The 21,493-nt window shown below is 34.8% G+C and overlaps 4 protein-coding genes across 4 annotated transcripts; all 4 read left to right on the top strand.

Moving 5' to 3' along the window:
- Positions 1-7,172: 7,172 nt before the first annotated feature.
- Positions 7,173-9,735, top strand: LOC140184150 (uncharacterized). The gene is made up of 9 exons (XM_072234445.1): positions 7,173-7,292; positions 7,407-7,621; positions 7,955-8,076; positions 8,166-8,250; positions 8,343-8,475; positions 8,614-8,765; positions 8,882-9,011; positions 9,108-9,308; positions 9,436-9,735. The coding sequence occupies exons 1-9, from the start codon at positions 7,173-7,175 to the stop codon at positions 9,733-9,735; spliced, it is 1,458 nt and encodes a 485-aa protein (XP_072090546.1).
- Positions 9,736-14,201: 4,466 nt separating this feature from the next.
- Positions 14,202-14,789, top strand: LOC140184149 (uncharacterized). Its single transcript, XM_072234444.1, has one exon. It carries the CDS (start codon positions 14,202-14,204, stop codon positions 14,787-14,789), a length of 588 nt encoding a protein of 195 aa, XP_072090545.1.
- Positions 14,790-14,885: 96 nt separating this feature from the next.
- LOC140184148 (uncharacterized) lies at positions 14,886-15,550 on the top strand. Its single transcript, XM_072234443.1, has 2 exons — positions 14,886-15,372; positions 15,486-15,550. The coding sequence occupies exons 1-2, from the start codon at positions 14,886-14,888 to the stop codon at positions 15,548-15,550; spliced, it is 552 nt and encodes a 183-aa protein (XP_072090544.1).
- Positions 15,551-15,583: 33 nt separating this feature from the next.
- LOC140184147 (uncharacterized) lies at positions 15,584-16,096 on the top strand. The gene has a single exon (XM_072234442.1). The coding sequence runs from the start codon at positions 15,584-15,586 to the stop codon at positions 16,094-16,096; it is 513 nt and encodes a 170-aa protein (XP_072090543.1).
- The last annotated feature ends 5,397 nt before the right edge of the window (positions 16,097-21,493 follow it).

Here is a 21,493-nt window from a genome sequence, read left to right as displayed (position 1 = left end):
ATCCCACTTGCGTGTTACCTCAAAAATTGTGTTGGCACCTGCACCAAGCAAGGACGGTGGTTCTATCCCTCTTGCTCGTGGTTGCTATGTCATTGTGGGGATAGAGGTTTTATCCCGCCCGCGGTGAAAACGATGGTTTCGTCCTGCTCACGAGTTGGCAAGTTGAAGATCAAGGATTCCCTATCTTGTCGTGTTATGGATGCGGGGAAGGTGGAAATGCACTCTCTTTTGTATTATTTTTTCTATATTTTTCTCTGGTTGTAAGGTGGAAAGGCACACTCTATCGTGGTACCTCTAGGAGAAGGTGGAAAGGCACTTTTCTTCGTTTATGATTCTCCTGGGGATGCACAAACTAGAGACCATATCCCGGTTAGCTACCAGATGTATCGGATTCTGGCAGTTCAACCGACATGTGAGCTCACGGCCAGTAGGATTAGGCATTCTTCATATGCATTTGTATGTTTTGTATGAGTTTGCCTTTTTTTTGCTTGCATAATTTCTTATCTGTGGTTAATTCCTATTTGATCTGTTTGCTATAACTGCTATCTATACCTATACTTTCTTTGTCTATTTTGTATGTGTCTTTTTTTCTGGAAACCCCTCATGTGGTGGAGGTGTGATGAGGGTTGTTCTATACATAGTGGTTGGGATATTTGAATTAGATAGAAAGTGAATAGTTAGCTTAGAACTAGAATCCCTTATATAGATTACCGAAAATTTCTTATTTAGTATATATGTATATGTATCCTTTGGCCGGCCTTTGCTTTGTAGGTCGAGTCTAGAACTTCATTATACTTATCCATTGAAACTCTATATATTTGTCTTTTAGTTTTCTATATAAGCTTTTAGGCTTATTGTTTTTTGTGAGCGATGCATCTTTGGTTTTGTTTTGATCATATCCTTTTCTTTCAAGGCTCCTAGCTATATTATCCTTGTTATATATGTATGTATTTTAATTTTAGAGGTCATAGCATCTCGCTACCTTTGATTTACGTCTTAGGCGTAAAGCTCTGTGTGATAGGATGTTATATCTAAAACCTACAAAAGAACTTCTTTAGTGAATTGACATTTAACAACACATTAATGAGCATGAAATTCGATGAAAACATAGTTATCTTAAGCAAATTTATAAACACTTATCAAATTTTTAGTGATGTGTGGAGTATGAACAAGCTTTTTTAATGAAAACCACCGTTTAGATTTTAAAGCATAAAGAAAAGAATGACCAATGTGTTTAATAGGAATACCTGTACCATTGCCAATTTTAACCTGGTCCAAGACCTGAATATTCAGAAGATGGAATTATATTTGGCTGATAATAGTGTCTGGAAACTAATATGGATAAGAGATCATAGAAGGAACAATAATGTAGGCAGTAGGATTATGAAAAATGGATGTTGGTAGAGGAGGAGTGGAACCAGATGCTGTAAAAGAGGTATGAGTCTTGCAAGTATCTCGATTCTGTATAGATGAGGGATTTCTTAGTCGAATCTATGGAAGCAATGCCAAGCTATATGGCCAATGCGAATACAAACTTGACATTGTGGCTTTGGAGACTGATAAAAAGATCTCCCTCCTCTGGCAAATCAACCTCCAGACCTGCCTTTTCCTCGAGAATTAGTGCCTCACATTGAATTTGGATAGAGGGAAAAGAAGTGAGTATAATTGGCCTGAACGAAAATTCTCTCAGGCTTTCAAAAATTTTGAACCATATCATCATGAGTAAGTACCATGGTTTCAACCTCAGATAGACTATACAGCTCAGGTTTTGAAGTGACAGTGGTTAGCATCACTTGATAGTCCTCACGAAGACCTTTTAAAATTGCATCAATGTGTTTATCATGAGTAAGAGGATTACCTAATGCAGCCAAAAAGTCTGCTATGGCTTTCATCTTGAAAATATAATCCGTAGTTGTATGACCATTCTTTTTTATGATTTTTAATTGTACTTTCAATTGTTTGATTTTGCACTTTATTGATTTTGAGATCCTTCCCCAAATTTTGTAGTTGTAATTGCATCACACCATCTTGTATTTGAAGACTGGATCCATTAAAGCAAAAAGCCAAAAAACCAGATTGTAATCATTCTGTCCCAATTCTTGTACTGCTGAGTCTCCATCCTAGCTGCTTGATTTTCAGGAGTGTCAAATTGAGGTGGAACACGATCAAAATACAAGTAGTCTTCAAATTTCTGGCCTTTTATGGAAAAAATTGCTTATTATTGTCATGTCTTCTGATTGTTTTCTTCAATTTTATCACCAATTGGATTGAAAGGTCTTTGTTTAAAAGAAATTTGCAGAAATTGAGCAACAATGGTTGGTTGAATATTTGTAAAGAGATTATTATTGACAACTGAATTGTTAGAATCTTCATTAGAAGAAGCCATGAATCTTTTGCCTTAAGCTCTTGATATCATGAAAACTTTCTAATAGAATTGAATAAAGGAATAAATAGAAAAGAAAATAAAACATAAAAGGAAAGAAAAGCAGAGTTTAAAAACTGAGAAAAATAGAATTGCTTGCAGTGCAAAGTAACTCATCAAAATATGAAAACTGAACTCTTAACCTCTATGCACAGCACATATATATACATAGCAAGTCTCGGACTCAGTTAATCCTTGACAGAAAATTAACCACCAAAAGTAACTAACTGGCCTAGCAAATAGCTAACTAGTCTTGCTTAATTAAGTTTGAAGTTCTCGAAATATCCTCACTAATCACACTATCCTTTTCATGGAAGGAATACATCCATGGTAATCAAGCATGAAAAAAAAAATCATTTCTTTGAATTATCAAATTAAAGAATGACTCCGTATTTTTCAAATGAGTAAAACTTCTAATCATAAAGTTATTCAATCTTAAAAAGTCAGGAATATGCGATTATTTAATTTCATGATTATTTACAAAAAAATAAATATTAAGAGATGGTCCAACAATCAACATTAAAATATTTCCTTTGTTTCTAGTGTTTGTTGTATACAGATGGTGTTTCATATTTGAGTTTACATTTTACAATCTAATTATCTATCAAACAATAGATAGCCGTGGGTTCATCTTCGAGCTGGCCACCTCTCCGCGTTTCACGCCGGTTCCAGACCCAGGTGGAGCCTCTCCTCCACGGTGGCATCTCCTCCAGCGTGGCTTCTCATCTTCAGGTGTCCATGTGCTCCTCTGCCATTCTGCCGTCAGCAATCCCTTTCATCTCCTCGCTCACGCAGCCTACCTTTCCTTTCATTGAATCGCACACGCAACCTGCCTTCTTCATGGATTTGTTTGAACAGGTAATGATTAGTTGGAACCCTAGGAGCTTTGCTTTCTTCTCCTTACTTTCTCATCCTCTGCCCTACCAATCTCTGTGTACGAGTCCTGTTTTCTTGGGAGTTTGCTTTGTCGCCGTTCATCCAGGTTAGCAATTTTCCAGTGGAGGCTCAAATCCAAGATCTCTTATCAATCAATCAAGTGCATTGAAACCTATTTTCCTCTTCATCCTTTTTATTTTCCTTCCTTGAATACATCCTTCTAATCAATCTTGGTTACTGTTTCAGGGTTAACCCAAATTTAATTGTCTAGGGTTTGTGAATTTTCTAATTGTTTTTTAATTCTGTTCCATGGTTAAGCGAGATTCTATTGTCTAGAGTTTGTGAAATTCCTAATTGTGTAAATTGTGATCATGTTTGGTATCTAATCGATGGTTAGGCAAGATTTTATTGTCTAGGGTTTGTGAAATTCCTAATTTTGGAAATTCGGATCGTTTTTGGTATCATTTCCACAGTTATCCCAGATCTTATTGTGTAGAGTTTGTGAAATTTGTAATTTGCAAATTGTCTATGTGACTTGGTTTGTTTGTGGGTTCATGTTCTTGGTTACATTCGTTCTCAGTTGCTGTTAATTTTCAGTATGGTCTATGAATCTGTTTCATCTTCTTGATTTCGTTATTTAGAATTTGATGTGATTATCATTTCTCCTTTTGCTATCTCTTGAATTGTTTATTGCATGTGGTTTGTCTATTTCAGCAATTTTTGGGATTTTATAATCATTATAAAGATTATCTTCTTACTTACCTTTTCTTATATTTATGGATGATGGGTTTGGTTTTGTGAATGATTGTCTAGGTATGGACTTTCTACCTAATCTACTTTCTCCTTGATGATGTAATTGACAGAGTTTTTTCAGAAAAGTCAGTTTATAGACCCAGCTTCTCCTATTCAAGTTTTGCATTCCCAATTTCATTCTCTCCTATTCAACTTTTGCATTCCAATTTCCATTCTGATTCAGTAATCTCTTTGAACTGTTTGTGCTGAATCTAGCAATTTCTAATTTTATTTTTTATTCAAAATCAAAATTCATAGACACAGCATTTCTCCTTTTGCTATCTCTTGAATTGTTTGTTGCATGTGGTTTGTCTATTTCAGCAATTTTTGGGATTTATAATAATTATAAAGATTATCTTCTTACTTACCTTTTCTTATATTTATGGATGATGGGTTTGGTTTTGTGAATGATTGTCTAGGTATGGGCTTTCTGCCTAATCTACTTTCTCCTTGATGATGTGATTGACATAGTTTTTTTAGGAAAGTCAGTTTATAGACCCAGCTTCTCCTATTCAGATTTTGTATTCCCAATTTCATTCTCTCCTATTCAACTTTTGCATTCCAATTTCCATTCTGATTCAGTAATCTCTTTGAACTGTTTGTGCTGAATCTAGCAATTTCTAATTTTATTCTTTATTCAAAATCAAAATTTATAGACACAGCTTCTCCTACCCAAGTTTTACATTTCCAATTTTATTGTCTCCTATTCAACTTTTGCATTCGAATTTCCATTCCCATTCACTAATCCCTTTGAATTGTTTGGACTGAATGTAGCAATTTATAAGTTTTTCTGCATTCAGAATCAAAATTCTCTTATTTATGTTTAATGTCAAATTTTATGAAGCACTTAAATAATTATATTGATGAAATGTTTTGTTAGTCAACTCAATTGCATTACAGTTCTTTATTGGTTATGCAAAAAAGTGTTGTATATTTCACCTCTTTCATAGAAGTAGAGCTAATTGTCATGCATTTGTGTGCTTCATTTAATTATATCCAAAGTAGACCTATTAAATCCTATATTAAAAACTGATGAATCTATTTTTAATTTTTTACTTTGCATATATTCAACAAATCCATTGAGTTTTTATACTGTTTTCTGTATACAGAATCATGTTCTGTTGTTTATGTTTGATTTCAAATTTTATGAAGCACTCTCATAATTATATTGAGAGTAGACCCATTGAATGCAATATTAAAATTTCATGAATCACTTTTTATTTTTTTATTTTGTGTATATTCAACAAATCCATTAAATTTAGATCAAGTGAATTAGTGGTTGGATGTGGGCTGTGTGAATCATGATTAGGGACTGGGTTTTGTCCCTAATTTGTTCTATTGGTAGTGATGTGATTGACAGAAATTTTGATGTATAGCTTGCTGGTTGTTTATTTATATGTTTTGATTTTAGGTTAATTTCATTCTATTTTTTTTATTGCTTATATAAAAGAACTTTTTATCTAACTAGGAATTTTCTCCTCTAAAAACATATACCTTGAGTAGGTTATCTTCCCTTGAAGATATCTTCTGCACGGATAATGATGTTTTGCCATACATTCTTCGCCAAAAATGTGGGTATCGCTATCAAGGTATGGGGTTTCTATCTGTTTAGTCAGTGGTGATGTGATTGATAGGAAGGAAGTGGTTTTCTCACAATCAGATGGCATCACTCTACTGTTTATGTTACTAGGAAATTTTCTTCTAGGTAGTCTATTTGATGAGTGGTGATGTGATTGATAGGAATTGATTCATAGCTTCTTGGTGATTTATTTACATTTTGATGAAACCTTTTGTTGGTCAACTCACTTCTATTTGAATTCTTTATTGGTTATGCAAATAGTGCTGTATATTTCGCCTGTTGCATAGAAGTAGAGCTGATTGTCATGAATTTTTGTGCTTCTTTGATAAAGGAATATGCTTTTGCCACTCCCATTAAAGTTTTGCTCTGCCAATTCCATTCTCTCCTGTTCAAGTCTTGCATTCCCATTTCAATTCTAATTCAATAATCCTATTGATGAACCTTTTTTTAAGCTATGTTCATCAAATCCATTAAGTTTACCTAAAGTGAATTGGTGGTTGCATGTGGGTTGTGAGAATCATTATCAAGGAATTGGTTTTATAGCTAATATATTCTATCCGTGGTTATGTGATTGACAGAAATTGATGTATAGCATTCTGGTCATTTATTTATTTTTTAAGTTCAACTGAATTGCATTACATTTTTTGGTTGTTTGTGTAAAAATTATTTTATATATCAGCTGTTGGATGGACATACAGCTCTTTGCCCTGAACTTAAGAGGTTCATTTTGTGCGAGTAAAATGGCTTCATGGTATTGTTTATTTAACTAGCACATATTTTTATCCAAAGAAAAATCTATCCAGCAGCTGGTGTTCTGATGAAAATGTCTTATCCACACATAATAAGGTTGTGCTATATATTCTTCATTGGAAATTTAGCAATCATTATCAAGGTATGAGGTTTCAATCTCACTCATTTCCTGAATGTTGATGTGATTGACAGATTTTTATTGATGTTTGTCTATACTTTTTTTCCCATTCATTTGTTATTTCCAATATATCCCTATCTAAGACATTTACCAACTCTCATTGCCATGAGTACAATCATTGTTTGCGGTAGTTGATGACTGCCTTCCCTATGGTGTAATGACATGTAGGTGCACTGTAGCAGGTATGGTGTGATTTCTCATTTTTTGGTCCCTATTTCTTCATTTCTTGAAAGTTTCACTTGTTTTTTCTTTTATTGTGTTGGTTCAGGTTTTGCCCCTCTGATTAGTTGTCTCTATATCATTGAATGGAGATGCATATAGACTCATATTTAGTTTTCCCTCCATTTCCATCTTCAATTTGAATTCAAAAAGGTGAGCCTAAAGCCCTGGATTTTTTCTATAAAAGGATGGTTGGTGATCCACATTCAATGCACAAACATTCCCCTGTGTTCTATTTCCTCCTAAGCTCTATCTACATCAGAATTTTTTTATTTACATTTGATATATTTCATCAATTCTGTTTACCTCCTCTATTTTTTTCTGCAATGCCTCCTTCATTTGATATGATTTATAAGATGTATCCTCCTAGAGAGGCTTGGAGGCTAAAAGTTAAGGTTCTAAGGCTTTGGGTTGTACCATCTTTTGGGAATCATGAGGTTTCTAACTCAATGAAGATGATTCTTCTTGATGAGCATGTTAGCTCCTATTAGCTTCTCTTTTAAATATGGTGTTACTTGTTGTTTTTTAAGTTTTCAAATTTAAATGACGTGTTTCACTAATTTGATTTTTTTCTTCTGTTGCATTTTCAGTGTGAAAAAATTCAAGCTACAGTTAAGAAACCACTCCTTAATAGGTTTAGGGATCATATAGTTGAAGGTCAAGTTTATAGAATGGCATACTTTACTGTTGTGTCAAATCATGGTAGTTATAGAGCAACTTCTCATGAATTCAAACTGGTTTTCCTTCACCAAACCACTGTTGTAGCTGTTGATGAAGATGTTATCCCTAAGACTTGTTTAAACATGTTTCCTTTTTCTGAGCTACTGAACATGATCCAAGATTATGATTTTTTAGTTGGTGTGTCTATATTCTTGGTCAACTATTATTCAAGTTTTTTTAACAAATGCTTTGAATATTTAATAGGTTGTATTTATTTGGAATAGATGTCATTGGCCTTTTAACTTCAGTGGAAGAAGAGAAAGAATATACAAAAGAGGGAAAATTGTGAAAATAATTGTGCTGGAATTAACTTCAAAAGAGTATGTTGATTGAGTCATCTTTCCTGGTTTCTCTTTATGTTTTAATCATATTTTTCCCTTATTTTCTGTTTCATTCTTTGTCATGTTTTGAGTTTTAGTCTTACAGCGAGATGTGCATTGTTTGGGGACTATGTTAATCAAGTAAATCATTTTCTTGCCTCTGGCTATGTGGAGCAGCCTGTTGTAGTCATTCAACTTGCAAAAGTCAAGTTCTTTTGGGGTACATTGTTTGTTTTCTGTACATCTCATTGTTATTCTTAGTGTTGTCTCCAATAAACTTTGCTAGACTCTTTCTGTCTTGCTGTGTAGGTCAAGTAGGCCTTCAAAATGTGATGTATGCCACTCAAATGTTATTTAATCATGATCTTCCTAAAGTTGTTGAATTCAGGAAGAGGTTAGCATTGTTTGTTTTGTTGATTTTTATTGTATTCTTTATTTACAACCAATCTGGATTAACAAGTACAAGTGTTTGCATAATTTTTTTAGTATGGTTGAGCAAGGTGTCAATGGTACCCAGCCACTGTTTATTGCAAATGAGGGTAAAGTTGTCTCCTTGGAAGATGATTTCATGCGTTTTACTAAAAAATGCACTATTGAAGAGCTTCAAGATAACAATCAGGTTGTCTTCTTTTTAGTTAGTTGTGTTTATGTTTATTTTATACACAAATAAATTGAAAAAGAAAATCAAAGAACAACTTACAGATCTGTTTTTTCGTTCATGTTGTTAACAAATTTTGAAATGTCGATTGCATAGCAGGGTTCTTTTATCATTTTTGGTACAATCCGAGGTATTGTTGAGGATGGAGGTTGGTGGGATTCTGCTTGTGTGTATGGAAAGGGTATCTATCCTCAAAATGGTGCATATTACTGTGATTTTTGTTTGAAGCACATAACTAATGTGACTCCAAGGTCAGAAATTTTATTCAAAATGTCTTTTCATTTTGTGTTGTGGGTTGTTTATAAAAATCATGTTTCTTGGTATTATTTATTCCGAATGATTGTGTTCCTTTTTTTTCTTTCTGCAGATTTAAAATTAAAATAACAGTTGAAGATCATAGTGGGGAGGATATTTTCCTTCTCTTTGATCGTGAGGCATCTTATTTGCTTAAGAAATCATGTGTTGACTTATTTACTGAGGTTCAAAGAGATGCAAGTGTATGTTCTTAGTTTTCTTTTGTGTGTTATTCACTTTATGGGATGTGATATGTGTTATTTAAAGTCTGTATTGCTTATGTATTACTTTCAAAATAGCTTGTATGTGGGGATACTTATCCTCCCATATTCCAAGGGCTCATTGGAAAGAAGTTACTGCTGAAGGTTGATACCAAAGGTGTCCCACATGATACATTTTATAGCACTTTTCGAGTTAAGAGAATATGTGATGATCCCACCATTATTGCCATGTTTGAACTTCTTGATTATGATGCTGATGACGAGTCTACTCCAAAAATGGTTACATATACATATAATCACTTTTAGATTGTGTAAATTCAAGTTTTGTTGCTCTTTTTTTTATTGTGCTGCGCTGAATTTCTCTTATGGTCTTATGTATTTTTAAACTCTTATGGAAAATGAATAGGAGCTTGATTTACACAATTCTGTTCCCTGTGGAAAAAGAAATATTGGTATTAAGAAGGAGTCATCAAAGACTTTTATCAAGAGTGAGAAAGTTGCTGGTGAGTCTTCTAGGATTTTATCTAAATCCCTAGTTCTTATAGATTTTCTGGCTGTTGCTGTTTTTGGAGGGACTGAGTTTGTTGCGTTAATTAATGGTGAAGATGAAAAAGATGAGATAACACCCAGCAATGATACTATTAGTGATGATCTTTCTGCTGAAATAGATATATTGCTTAGCTCACCAGAAAAAAAACTCAAGTGATGTTATATAATATTTATTTTCTCCTTCCTATGTTGTTGTTTCTAAATGGTTTTTGTATTCTTGAGTGAGTTTGATAGCTTTTGTTAATTTCGTTGTCATAGGATATGTTGTCCCACGTTCTCGATGCACCTTCCCAATTTGGGGAGAAGCTTATTCATGAAAATAATGTTGTGAACTCGAAGGGCAAAAGGAATTTGAATCCTCAATTTGAAGAGGTGGCTGCTGATGCTGATGTGCTTGGGTTCAAGATTGCCAAGGTTAATGGAGTTTGATTTATGGTGTGGAATTGACCTACTGTGTCTAGGTGTAGGTGTTTTATATAGTATATCTATAAGTATTTAGGAAGTCTTGTGATTCCAAATACATGGAAATGTAATCATGCTGGCTGGATGCTATTTTGATTTGACTTTTTTGGATTGTGTCCAACAAAATAGGATTATCAGATGTAGGAATTTTCCTTTTGTGTTGTCTCAGGTCATGTGCCAACTAGGTCTATTCTCAACTCTTTCTTTTGTAATAGTGACTTTGCTAGGGATTGGACACATTTTCAATGTTGTAGCCTGTTTAGGTTACATACTAGGATATGTAGTTAGTTATTGGAATCCTCCTTATCATAGGAGAGATAGTCATATGTAATTGTGTATATCACTATGAATATTTTAATGAAATGCAGCAGTTCTTATTTGTATTTGTTTATTGTTGTACAACTTTATCTTTTCATGTCAATTAGTTATTGGTGTTGATTATAATACTTCATTTTTTTCATTTTCTGCGTTATCAAAGGTGTACATGGTTATATAGGTTCTTTGTTGGTGTGTTTACCTTTGATAAACTTAACCTCAACAGTTAATCCCCCCAAAAATGAAATAAAATCTGTTAGGGAATAGATTCAAAATTTCTGTTCCCAGCCACCCCCTTTTTTTAATACATGTTGCATATAGGTACTTAACAATGTAGATGTCTTTTTGGCAATGAATTAGGGGTAGTTCTTGTGGTTTATGTTTCAAACTCTTATTTTGTTTAGTACGCGTAACAAAGATATCTCAGAATTTTATTCGTGCTAGAGAATATAGGAGAAATTCTTTGAAAAGAAAGCAAACACAAAGTCACCATCCAAACGCAACAGGTCAGTATTGAATTGACTTTCATGATATTTTTAGTGTTTTTTGCTCTAATTTTCAATAATTTTATACCTATGGGAGTCTTAGAAAATTTTTTTTCCTTTTCTAATCTTTTAGAGGTCCTCCCTTCCTCGACGCCTGTTGTTTCTTTGAATGATTATTTGGGTAATTTTTATTGCTCTACCTATATTTTTATGGTTAATCTTTATGTCTTTAATAATTTATCTGTTTATTTTATATGTTTCCAATGTTTTTGTTCATTTTTAACTTTTAGAAAATTTAGTTGAAGTGTCCCAGAATGTTTATCAGAGTTCGGATTTTATTTTGTCCGGTACAATAATATCTTTAAGTATTCTATTCCTGTCCAATTTTGTTTTTGTTAAATTATATTTTAAGTTCTTTTGATTTATATCTAATAACACATTCATTTTTTGATTTATTATTGTTTTTTTACACTTATACCTAAAAGGTTTACTTTAACTATTAGTAACTCATAGAATTCCTAATTAAACATATCAGGAGACTTCTGTACTTGGTCTCTTTTTAATTTGACATCTCAATTAATATTTGTAAAATAAAAATGATATAATTATTCTAAATATCATTTAAAATAATTTTAATCATTCTAAATTGTCATAATTTGTATAATTTGTTGAAACTTTTTTAACTTGGTGTCATAATCAATAATTTCATATTAAGAAAAAAATTTAATTACTTTGTCGGTCTTCTAATTTTTTGAAATTTTCTACTAGGTGCATATAATATATTTTTTTCAATTCTGTCCCTCAGAAAAAATTTCTTTTTTTCTTTTTTAATTAGGTCACTCTTGATATTGATTCGCTCAATTGTATAAGGAGGTATTTACAACAAAAAATATGGTGCATGGATTTAATTAAAAGAAAAACAAAGCCTTGGCAGCCAATTAAGAAAAAAATGGTGCAAGGACTCAATTAAAATAAAAAAAGGGACTTTGTTAAAAATTTTGGAAAATGCTATGGAACAATAGAGTCATTAAAGTCTAAAAGAATACAAAATGACTCTAATTGTGATTTAGATTATTTAATTTGTACCTACACAATTAGTATGAGTAATTAAAATAATGAAACAAAGTCTATTCTAAAGTTTAAAAAAATCAAACTGTTCTTGAATGTTCATTAAGCTTTATTTATATTTAGTTTTTAATAAATCAATGTTAATTAAGATTGGTTTTCGTAGTTTATTACATTTTTAATGTTCAATTTGCACGCCGATTGTTAAATAATTAATTGATTTGTTATTTCATCATTAATTTTTTTATATTTGGTTGTCAAATATATGTTTACATAAATTTGTGTTGTTTCAAATTAAAATGGATGATATAGACCAATCAGAAATATATGATCCTTCGATAAATTCATTCAGTCAAGTTGGTTCTGTTATTGATCATCCTCTATTCTTGCAAAGTGAGATACAAGGTATGCTCTCTTTCTTAAATCATCTATTATTCAAGAATAGTAAAATAGAGTTCTTATTTAGTTAGTTCTAAAAGATTCCATTGTGCTTCTGTGATGAGATATTATTTAGGCACTGTAAAATAGAAGTAGTGTTCTGTGATATATTTTTTTGAAAACATTTAATGGAGTCAAGTATTTATTATATATTATATTTGTAAGTTAATGATTTATTCATTTTATGTTGAATCTATTTCATGTTATCTAATTGAGATGAAATTTTTTTATTGTTATGCATGTTTTTTTGGCCTTTATCTTTACCAGGTTGTCTTGATGTTGGTGATCCTAACTACGAATGTTCAATCTGTGGGGCGTATTTCTGGTTATCAGAACGTGTTGAAAGAGACTCCACAGTTAATCATCCTGTTTTTACTGTTTGTTGCTCAAAAGGGAAAATTTAGTTATCTTATCTCCGAAAGCCCCCAGATTTGTTATATAATTTGATTAACAGACATGATAGCAAGAGTTTGCATTTCCAAAAAAATATTCGATCTTATAATAGTATGTCTGCCTTCACGTCTCTTGGTGGTAAGGTACTGGATTCAGTGAATGATGGGAGTGGTCCACCGCAATTTATAATAACTGGTCAAAATTATCATTGGATTGGAAGTTTGCTCCCAGATCCTGGTTAGAAGCCTAAATTTGCACAATTATATATATACGACACTCAGCATGAGATAATGCACAGGCAAGGAATCTTTCGGTATATGTGTTTGAAAATTTGTTGTTTAGTTTTTTTATTTTATTTCCCTGATGTTTTAATGGTATCTACATTGAAAAACAGGTTAATATCTGTCATTTCATAGTTATATTGTGTTTTATTCCCGTTATAATGCATTATTAACCATTTTTTGACTAATAATGATGTATCAAAATATATGATAATTGTATTCTGTGTGGTTTTTAAATATATTTTTGTGGTTAATGTATATTTGTTTTAGGCAAACATCTGAGATAGATAGAGAATTGATAACTGAGTTGTTGGAAATGATCGATACTCATAATGTGATAGCACAGTCATTTCGAAGAGTCAGAGAATTCTTTCAGTGTCATTCATCCGAGATCTTCTCTTTGAAGTTGTATATCTATGAAGTTGTATTGGCCCTTACAGTATCCGTTGTTGTTTTCATATGGCGAGGATGGTTACCAGTTGAATATTCCTTATCGGGGTCGAATTGATGGATTTGTCCCTGGAAGGAGAACAAGGGTTTCTCTCAGGGAATTCATACGTTTTCAACTGCAGATTAAGGAGCAAGAAGATGGAATTATTCACAAATGTAGGCGATTATTTCAGCAATTTGTTGTTGATTGTTTCACCATGATTGAGTCCCAAAGATTGTATGAGATTAGAATGAAGCAAAGTATAATTAGAGGAGAAGTGCTTCAAGGAATAGAGGAGGCTATGCGTCGTGGTGATGACGAAGCTTCTTCAATTAGGACACGAGTCATCTTGCTTTCTTCATTCACTGGTGGTAGATGCTATATGTTTAACCGTTATCAAGATGCGATGGCAATCTGTAAACATTTTGGCTATCCAGATTTATTCCTCACTATTACGTGTAATCCAAATTGGCCTGAATTTCAACGATTCACAAAGCGAGAGCGAATTTCCATCGCTTATCATCCTGATATCTCTTGCCGTGTCTTTCATGCTAAGTTGGAATGCCTCCTAAGCGATCTCAAGGAAGGTGTGTTTTTTGGTCCACTTAGTGCAGGTATGTTACTTCTTGCTTGGCATTTCAATTTCTATTTGTTGTCCTCGAACATGTAGTTGTCTGGCTTCTTACTGATGTTTTTGTATTTTTTAGGTATGTAAACTATTGAGTTCCAAAAAAGAGGTCTACCACATGCACACATGTTACTATGGCTTAACAAGGAAAGCAACTTACAAAGTGTTGAAATTGTTGATGAATTCATCTGTGTCGAGCTACCTAATCCCCTCAAATTTCCAGCTCTTTATAATGTCGTCACCAAGTACATGATCCATGGTCCCTGCGGTCAACTTAGACCGAGTTCTCCTTACATGAAAGATGGTAAGTGCTCAAAATTTTATCCAAAAAGATTCGTTGATCAAACGAGGTTTGATGAGGATGGCTATCCGATATATAGACGTCGTAATATGGGTGTGACAGTGAAGATCAACGATGTTGATATTGACAACAGATTTGTTGTGCCCTATAATCGATTGTTGTTAATGAAATATCAAGCTCACATAAATCTTGAGTTCTGTAACAAGTCAAATGTCATTAAGTATCTTTTCAAGTATATCAATAAGGGTCCGGATCGGGTGACTGCAACTGTTGGAGAAACATATCATGTTGGTGAATCTTCTCAGGTGGTTGATGAGATCAAACAGTATTACGATTGTCGTTATTTATCACCGTCTGAATCCATGTGGAGAATTTTTGCTTATGATATTCACCATAGATGGCCATCAGTATAGAGGTTGACTTTTCACTTGCCTAACCAGTAACATGTTGTATTCGATGATGCTGACATCACTACTCATGTTTATTTGCGCAACAAAGATTTGCTGACAATGTTTACGAGTTGGATGATGGCCAACAGGCAGTTCCCGGATGGGCGGTCTTTAACATATGTTGAATATCCAGGCAAATTTGTGTATTGTTTGAACAGTAGGGAGTGGAAGCCGAGGCAGAGGGGATTCTCAATTGGAAGATTGAGTTTTGCTCATCCCTCATCTGGTGAACTTTTCTATATGTGGATGCTTTTGAATGTGCAGAGAGGTTGTACCAGTTTTCAAAGTATAAGAATCGTGAATGGTGTTACTTATGATACATTTCAAGATGCATGTTCCACAATGGGATTCTTGATAGATGATAAGGAGTATGTTTCTGCTATTAAGGAAGTTGCTGAGGTACCATCCGTTGCACAGCTAAGGAGGCTTTTTGTGATGTTGTTGCTGTCTGGTTCTATGGGAAGACCTCTATTAATTTGGAAACAAACTTGGGCTTATCTGTCTGATGATATTCTTTATCACAGAAGACATGGGCTGCAATATCCCGGTAAGAATTTTGTTCATGATGAATTTATTAGATGACAAATAGGCACACGCGCACACAAACAGTGCAAAAATGATATTATGGTGCTAATATTTATTAATTATCGTTAAACGTAGATCTAATGATGAGTCAGGACGAGTTGCAATCATTTTGTTTGTTGGAGATTGAGAAACTATTGTAGAGTAATGGAAAATCATTGAGAAATTATGTTGGCATGCCGGTTTCTAATGACTCTTTAGTTTCTCAATTTAGCAATTTGATGTTGTTGCGTGGGTTGCAGTATGATACTATTTCTTTGACTCGTGAGCACGATGCAAATATCTTAAAGTTAAATGAAGAACGGAGGGTGGTCTATGATAGAATTATTGATTGCATTTCGAATAAGAGGCACGGATTCTTTTTTGTGTACGGGTTTGGTGGGACTGAAAAAATATTTTTGTACAGCGTTTTGTCGGCTAGATTGCGATCTGAGAAAAAGATTGTTATAAACATTACTTCTAGTGGTATTGCTTCTCTGTTGTTACCTGGTGGTAAGACGATGCATTCTATGTTCAATATTCCTGTTGAGCTGATTGAAGACACTGTTTGTCGGATTCAGAAAGATAGTGCAAAAGCTGAGGTAGTCCGATTGTCCAATTTAATTATTTGGGATGAGGCACCCATGACTAACAAATTAGAATTTGAAGCGCTCGATAGGATGTTATGTGATTGGTGCACAAAATTATAAATCACATTTTTCACAACTCGTACAACTAACCAGCAAGTGCACTGGATCGTCCAAGTAATACCTTACGTGAGTAAGGGTCGATCCCATGGAGATTGTCGGCTTGAAGCAATCTATGGTTATCTTGTAAACCTTGGTCAGGAGATTAATAATGAAAAGAGTTTTGTTTGTAAAAAGTAAAAGAACATGAAATGAATAATACTTGTTATGCAGTAATGGAGAACAGGTTGAGGTTTTGGAGATGCTCTGTCTTCTGAATCTCTGCTTTCCTACTGTTGTCTTCTTCACGCACGTAAGGCTCCTTCCATGGCAAGCTGTATGTTGGTGGATCACTATTGTCAATGGCTACCATTCGTCCTCTCAGTGAAAATGGTCCAACTACGGGTTCCGTAGGGCTAATCATCTGTCGGTTCTCATTCGTGCTGGAATAAGATCCATTGATCTATTTACACACTGTCACTGCGCCCAGCATTTGTGAGTTTGAAGCTCGTCACAGTCACCCCTTCCCAGATCCTACTCGAAATACCACAGACAAGGTTTAGACTTTTCAGATCTCAAGAGTGCTGCCAATTGATTCTAGCTTATACCATGAAGACTCTGGTTCCATGGATTTGAACATTCTATTGTCAGGAGAGGCAATCAAACTCGTGAACCAAGAACCCAAGAGATACACACTCAATCTAAGGTAAAACGAAAGTGGTTGTCAGGCACGCATTCATAAGTTGAGAATGGTGATGAGTGTCACAGATCATCACATTCATCATGTTGAACTGCGAATGAATATCTTAGAATAGAAACAAGCGTGATTGAATAGAAAACAGAAATAATTGCATTAATCCATCGAGACACAGTAGAGCTCCTCACCCCCAACCATGGGGTTTAGAGACTCATGCCGTAGAAGATACAAATTCAGATGTAAAATGTCATGAGGTACAAGATTAATCTCTAAGAGTAGTTTTTAGATTGAACTAGTAACCTAGGTTTATAGAAAATGAGAAAAATAAGATAGATAGTTCAGAAATCCAATTCTGGGGCCCACTTGGTGTGTCTTTGGGCTGAGCATTGAAGCTTTCACGTGCATAGGCTATTCCTGGCATTAAACGCCAGCTTTGGTGCCAGTTTGGGCGTTTAACGCCAACTTTTGTGCCAGTTCTGGTGTTTAACACCAGAAAAGGGTAAGAAGCTGGCGTTTAAACACCAATTTGCGCTATCAACTCTCGGACAAAGTATGGACTATTATACATTGCTGAATAAGATTTTTGCTCAGGTCCCTCAATTTCAGTCAGAAAATACCTGAAATCATAGAAAAACACACAAACTCATAGTAAAGCCCAAAAGTGTGATTTTTTCATAAAAACTAATAAAAATATACTAAAAAGTAACTAAAGCATACTAAAAACTATATGAAAATACCACCAAAAAGCGTATAAAATATCTACTTACCACAATACCAAACTTAAACTATTTCTTGTCCCCAAGCAACTAGATAAATAAAATAGGATAGAAAGAAAATCAAGAGGTAATACATTTCAAAGTTTTAAGTGAAGCTCAGATTCTAATTAGATGAGTGATGAGCGGATAATTTATACGCTTTTTGGCATTGTTTTTGGTATGTTTTTAGTATGATTTAGTTAGTTTTTAATATATTTTTATTAGTTTTTAGCTAAAATTCACTTTTCTGGACTTTACTATGAGTTTGTGTGTTTTTCTGTGATTTCAGGTATTTTCTGGCTGAAATTGAGGGTCCTGAGCAAAAATCTGATTCAGAGACTGAAAAGGACTGCAGATGCTGTTGGATTCTGACCTCCCTGCACTCAAAGTGGGTTTTCTGGAGCTACAAAAGCCCAATTGGCGCGCTCTCAACGGCGTTGGAAAGTAGACATCCTGGGCTTTCCAGCAATATATGATAGTCTATACTTTGCCCAAGATTTGATGGCCCAAACCGGCGTGGCAAATCAGCCTCAGAATTTCCAGCGTTTAACGCTGGAACTGGCATAAAACTTGGAGTTAAACGCCCAAACTGGCATAAAAGCTGGCGTTTAACTCCAGAAAAGGTCTCTACACGAAAATGCTTCATTGCTCAGCCCAAGCACACACTAAGTGGACCCAGAAGTGGATTTTTACGTCATTTACTCATTTCTGTATACCCTAGGTTACTAGCTTACTATTAATAGGATCTTTTGACATTGTATCGGTACCTCATAACACTTTACACGTTTCTTTGTGTACTTTCCATGGCATGAGTCTCTAAACCCCATGGTTGGGGGTGAGGAGCTCTGCTGTGTCTTGATGGATTAATGCAATTACTACTGTTTTTCATTCAATCATGCTTGCTTCCATTCTAAGATATTACTTGTTCTTAAACTGGATGAATGTGATGATCCGTGACACTCATCATCATTTTCAACTATGAACATGTGCCTGACAACCACCTCTGTTCTACCTTAGATTAAGTAGATATCTCTTGGATTCTTTAATTAGAATCTTCGTGGTATAAGCTAGAACTGATGGCGGCATTCAAGAGAATCCGGAAGGTCTAAGTGGATAACCAATTCTAAGGGTGTCCCAAACCAACTCAAGAGGGGAGACCTCAAACCAATTGCAAGAGGTTGGCTAGACTTTATTGGGCGTTCCATATTGCCCACTAGCAACCGTTCTGAGGTCACTATCAAGAGAGCAGTGATGATTCATTGCATTATGCTTGGAAAAGAAGTGGAGGTTCATCATGTGATTGCTTGTGAGATCTACACAATTGCAAATAAAAATTCCACTGAAGCCAAATTAGCTTACCCAAGCTTGATTTCCTTGCTCTGTAAAGAGGCTGGGGTAAAGATGGGAGTAGATGAATTCATACCCATTGAACATCCAATCACCAAGAAGTCAATGGAAGGACAAATGCAAGACAACTCTATCAAAAGGAGGGCGCAGGAGTTCCTCCCTGAATTTTCTAAAATTGACTACTGGACCAGCCTAGAAGCATCTATCATCAAGTTACAAGAAACCATGGAGCAACTGAAAGAAGAACAGCAGAATCAGAACTGCATGCTCTACAAATTGCTGAAGGAACAAGAGAAGCAGGGGCGTGAACTCCAAGAGTTGAAACGCCAAAAGCTCTCATCTCAAGCTGAGGGAGCATCCACTTCTCAAAATCAAGGTTGTTGAGTCCTAACTCTGTGAAAACATCTATCATTAGGAGCCTATTTAAATTTTTGTTTTCTATTTTTATTTTCTAGTCTAATCTTATATCTATTTTTGAGTCTTGTTTTTAATTCATAATTAATAAAATTTAAAATTCATGTCTTAAAGCTATGAATGTCCTATGAATCCATCACCTCTCTTAAATGAAAAATGCTTTAATCACAAAAGAACAAGAAGTACAGGATTTCGAAATTTATCCTTGAAACTAGTTGAATTAGTTTGATGTGGCGACAATAATTTTTGTTTTCCGAATGAATGCTTGAACAGTGCATATGTCTCTTGAATTTGTTGTTCTGAGAATGTTAAAAATTGTTGGCTCTTGAAAGAATGAGGAAAAAGAGATCTGTTATTGAGGATCTAAAAAAATCATCTAATTGATTCTTGAAGCAAGAAAAAGTAGTGGATACAAAAAAAATTTCGAAAAAGAAAGAAAGAGAAAGAAAAAGAAAGAAATAAAGTTGTGATCCAAGGCAAAAAGAGTGTGCTTAAGAACCCTAGACACCTCTAATTGGGGACTCTAGCAAAGCTGGGTCACAATCTGAAAAGGTTCTCCCAATTATGTGTCTGTGGCATGTATGTATCCGGTGGTAATACTGGAAAACAGAGTGCTTTGGGCCACAGCCAAGACTCATACACTAGCTATGTTCAAGAATCATTATACTTAACTAGGAGAATCAATAACACTATCTGAGTTCTGAGTTCCTATAGCTGCCAATCATTCTGAACTTCAAAGGATAGAGTGAGATGCCAAAACTGTTCGGAGGCAAAAAGCTACTAGTCCCGCTCATCTAATTGGAGCTAAGTTTCCTTGATATTTTGGAGTCTATAGTATATTCTCTTCTTTTTATCCTATTCTGATTTTCAGTTGCTTGGGGACAAGCAACAATTTAAGTTTGGTGTTGTGATGAGCGGATAATTTATACGCTTTTTGGCATTGTTTTTGGTATGTTTTTAGTATGATTTAGTTAGTTTTTAGTATATTTTTATTAGTTTTTAGCTAAAATTCACTTTTCTGGACTTTACTATGAGTTTGTGTGTTTTTCTGTGATTTCAGGTATTTTCTGGCTGAAATTGAGGGTCCTGAGCAAAAATCTGATTCAGAGACTGAAAAGGACTGCAGATGCTGTTGGATTCTGACCTCCCTGCACTCGAAGTGGGTTTTCTGGAGCTAAAAAAGCCCAATTGGCGCGCTCTCAATGGCGTTGGAAAGTAGACATCCTGGGCTTTCCAGCAATATATGATAGTCCATACTTTGCCCAAGATTTGATGGCCCAAACCGGCGTGGCAAATCAGCCTCAGAATTTCCAGCGTTTAACGCTGGAACTGGCACAAAACTTGGAGTTAAACGCCCAAACTGGCATAAAAGCTGGCGTTTAACTCCAGAAAAGGTCTCTACACGAAAATGCTTCATTGCTCAGCCCAAGCACACACTAAGTGGACCCAGAAGTGGATTTTTACGTCATTTACTCATTTCTGTATACCCTAGGTTACTAGCTTACTATTAATAGGATCTTTTGACATTGTATCGGTACCTCATAACACTTTACACGTTTCTTTGTGTACTTTCCACGGCATGAGTCTCTAAACCCCATGGTTGGGGGTGAGGAGCTCTGCTGTGTCTTGATGGATTAATGCAATTACTACTTTTTTCATTCAATCATGCTTGCTTCCATTCTAAGATATTACTTGTTCTTAAACTGGATGAATGTGATGATCCGTGACACTCATCATCATTCTCAACTATGAACATGTGCCTGACAACCACCTCTGTTCTACCTTAGATTAAGTAGATATCTCTTGGATTCTTTAATTAGAATCTTCGTGGTATATGCTAGAACTGATGGCGGCATTCAAGAGAATCCCGAAGGTCTAAACCTTGTCTGTGGTATTCTGAGTAGGATTCAATGATTGAATGACTGTGACGAGCTTCAAACTCCTGAGGGCGGGGCGTTAGTGACAGACGCAAAAGAATCACTGGATTCTATTTCGGCCTGATTGAGAACCGACAGATGGATAGCCGTTCCGTGACAGGGTGTGTTGAACATTTCCACTGAGAGGATGGGAGGTAGCCACTGACAACGGTGAAACCTTTGCATACAGCTTGCCATGGAAGGAGCCTTGCGTGCTTGAAGAAGAAGACAGTAGGAAAGCAGAGATTCAGAAGATGGAGCATCTCCAAAACCTCAACCTATTCTCCATTAC

This window comes from Arachis hypogaea, chromosome 4, assembly GCF_003086295.3.
Source record: "Arachis hypogaea cultivar Tifrunner chromosome 4, arahy.Tifrunner.gnm2.J5K5, whole genome shotgun sequence".
Taxonomy (NCBI): domain Eukaryota; kingdom Viridiplantae; phylum Streptophyta; class Magnoliopsida; order Fabales; family Fabaceae; genus Arachis; species Arachis hypogaea.
This window is presented reverse-complemented; position numbering and strand designations above follow the sequence as displayed.

Excerpts from the sequence above, each read along its gene's own strand:
- LOC140184148 (XM_072234443.1), top strand. The coding sequence starts at position 14,886 with ATGTTTACGAGTTGGATGATGGCCAACAGGCAGTTCCCGGATGGGCGG. Across the intron at positions 15,373-15,485 it reads ACATGGGCTGCAATATCCCG|ATCTAATGATGAGTCAGGAC; the intron begins GTAAGAATTTTG and ends CGTTAAACGTAG.
- LOC140184147 (XM_072234442.1), top strand. The coding sequence starts at position 15,584 with ATGCCGGTTTCTAATGACTCTTTAGTTTCTCAATTTAGCAATTTGATG.
- LOC140184150 (XM_072234445.1), top strand. The coding sequence starts at position 7,173 with ATGTATCCTCCTAGAGAGGCTTGGAGGCTAAAAGTTAAGGTTCTAAGG. Across the intron at positions 8,077-8,165 it reads AAAAGTCAAGTTCTTTTGGG|GTCAAGTAGGCCTTCAAAAT; the intron begins GTACATTGTTTG and ends CTTGCTGTGTAG. Across the intron at positions 8,766-8,881 it reads ATAACTAATGTGACTCCAAG|ATTTAAAATTAAAATAACAG; the intron begins GTCAGAAATTTT and ends TTCTTTCTGCAG.
- LOC140184149 (XM_072234444.1), top strand. The coding sequence starts at position 14,202 with ATGTTACTATGGCTTAACAAGGAAAGCAACTTACAAAGTGTTGAAATT.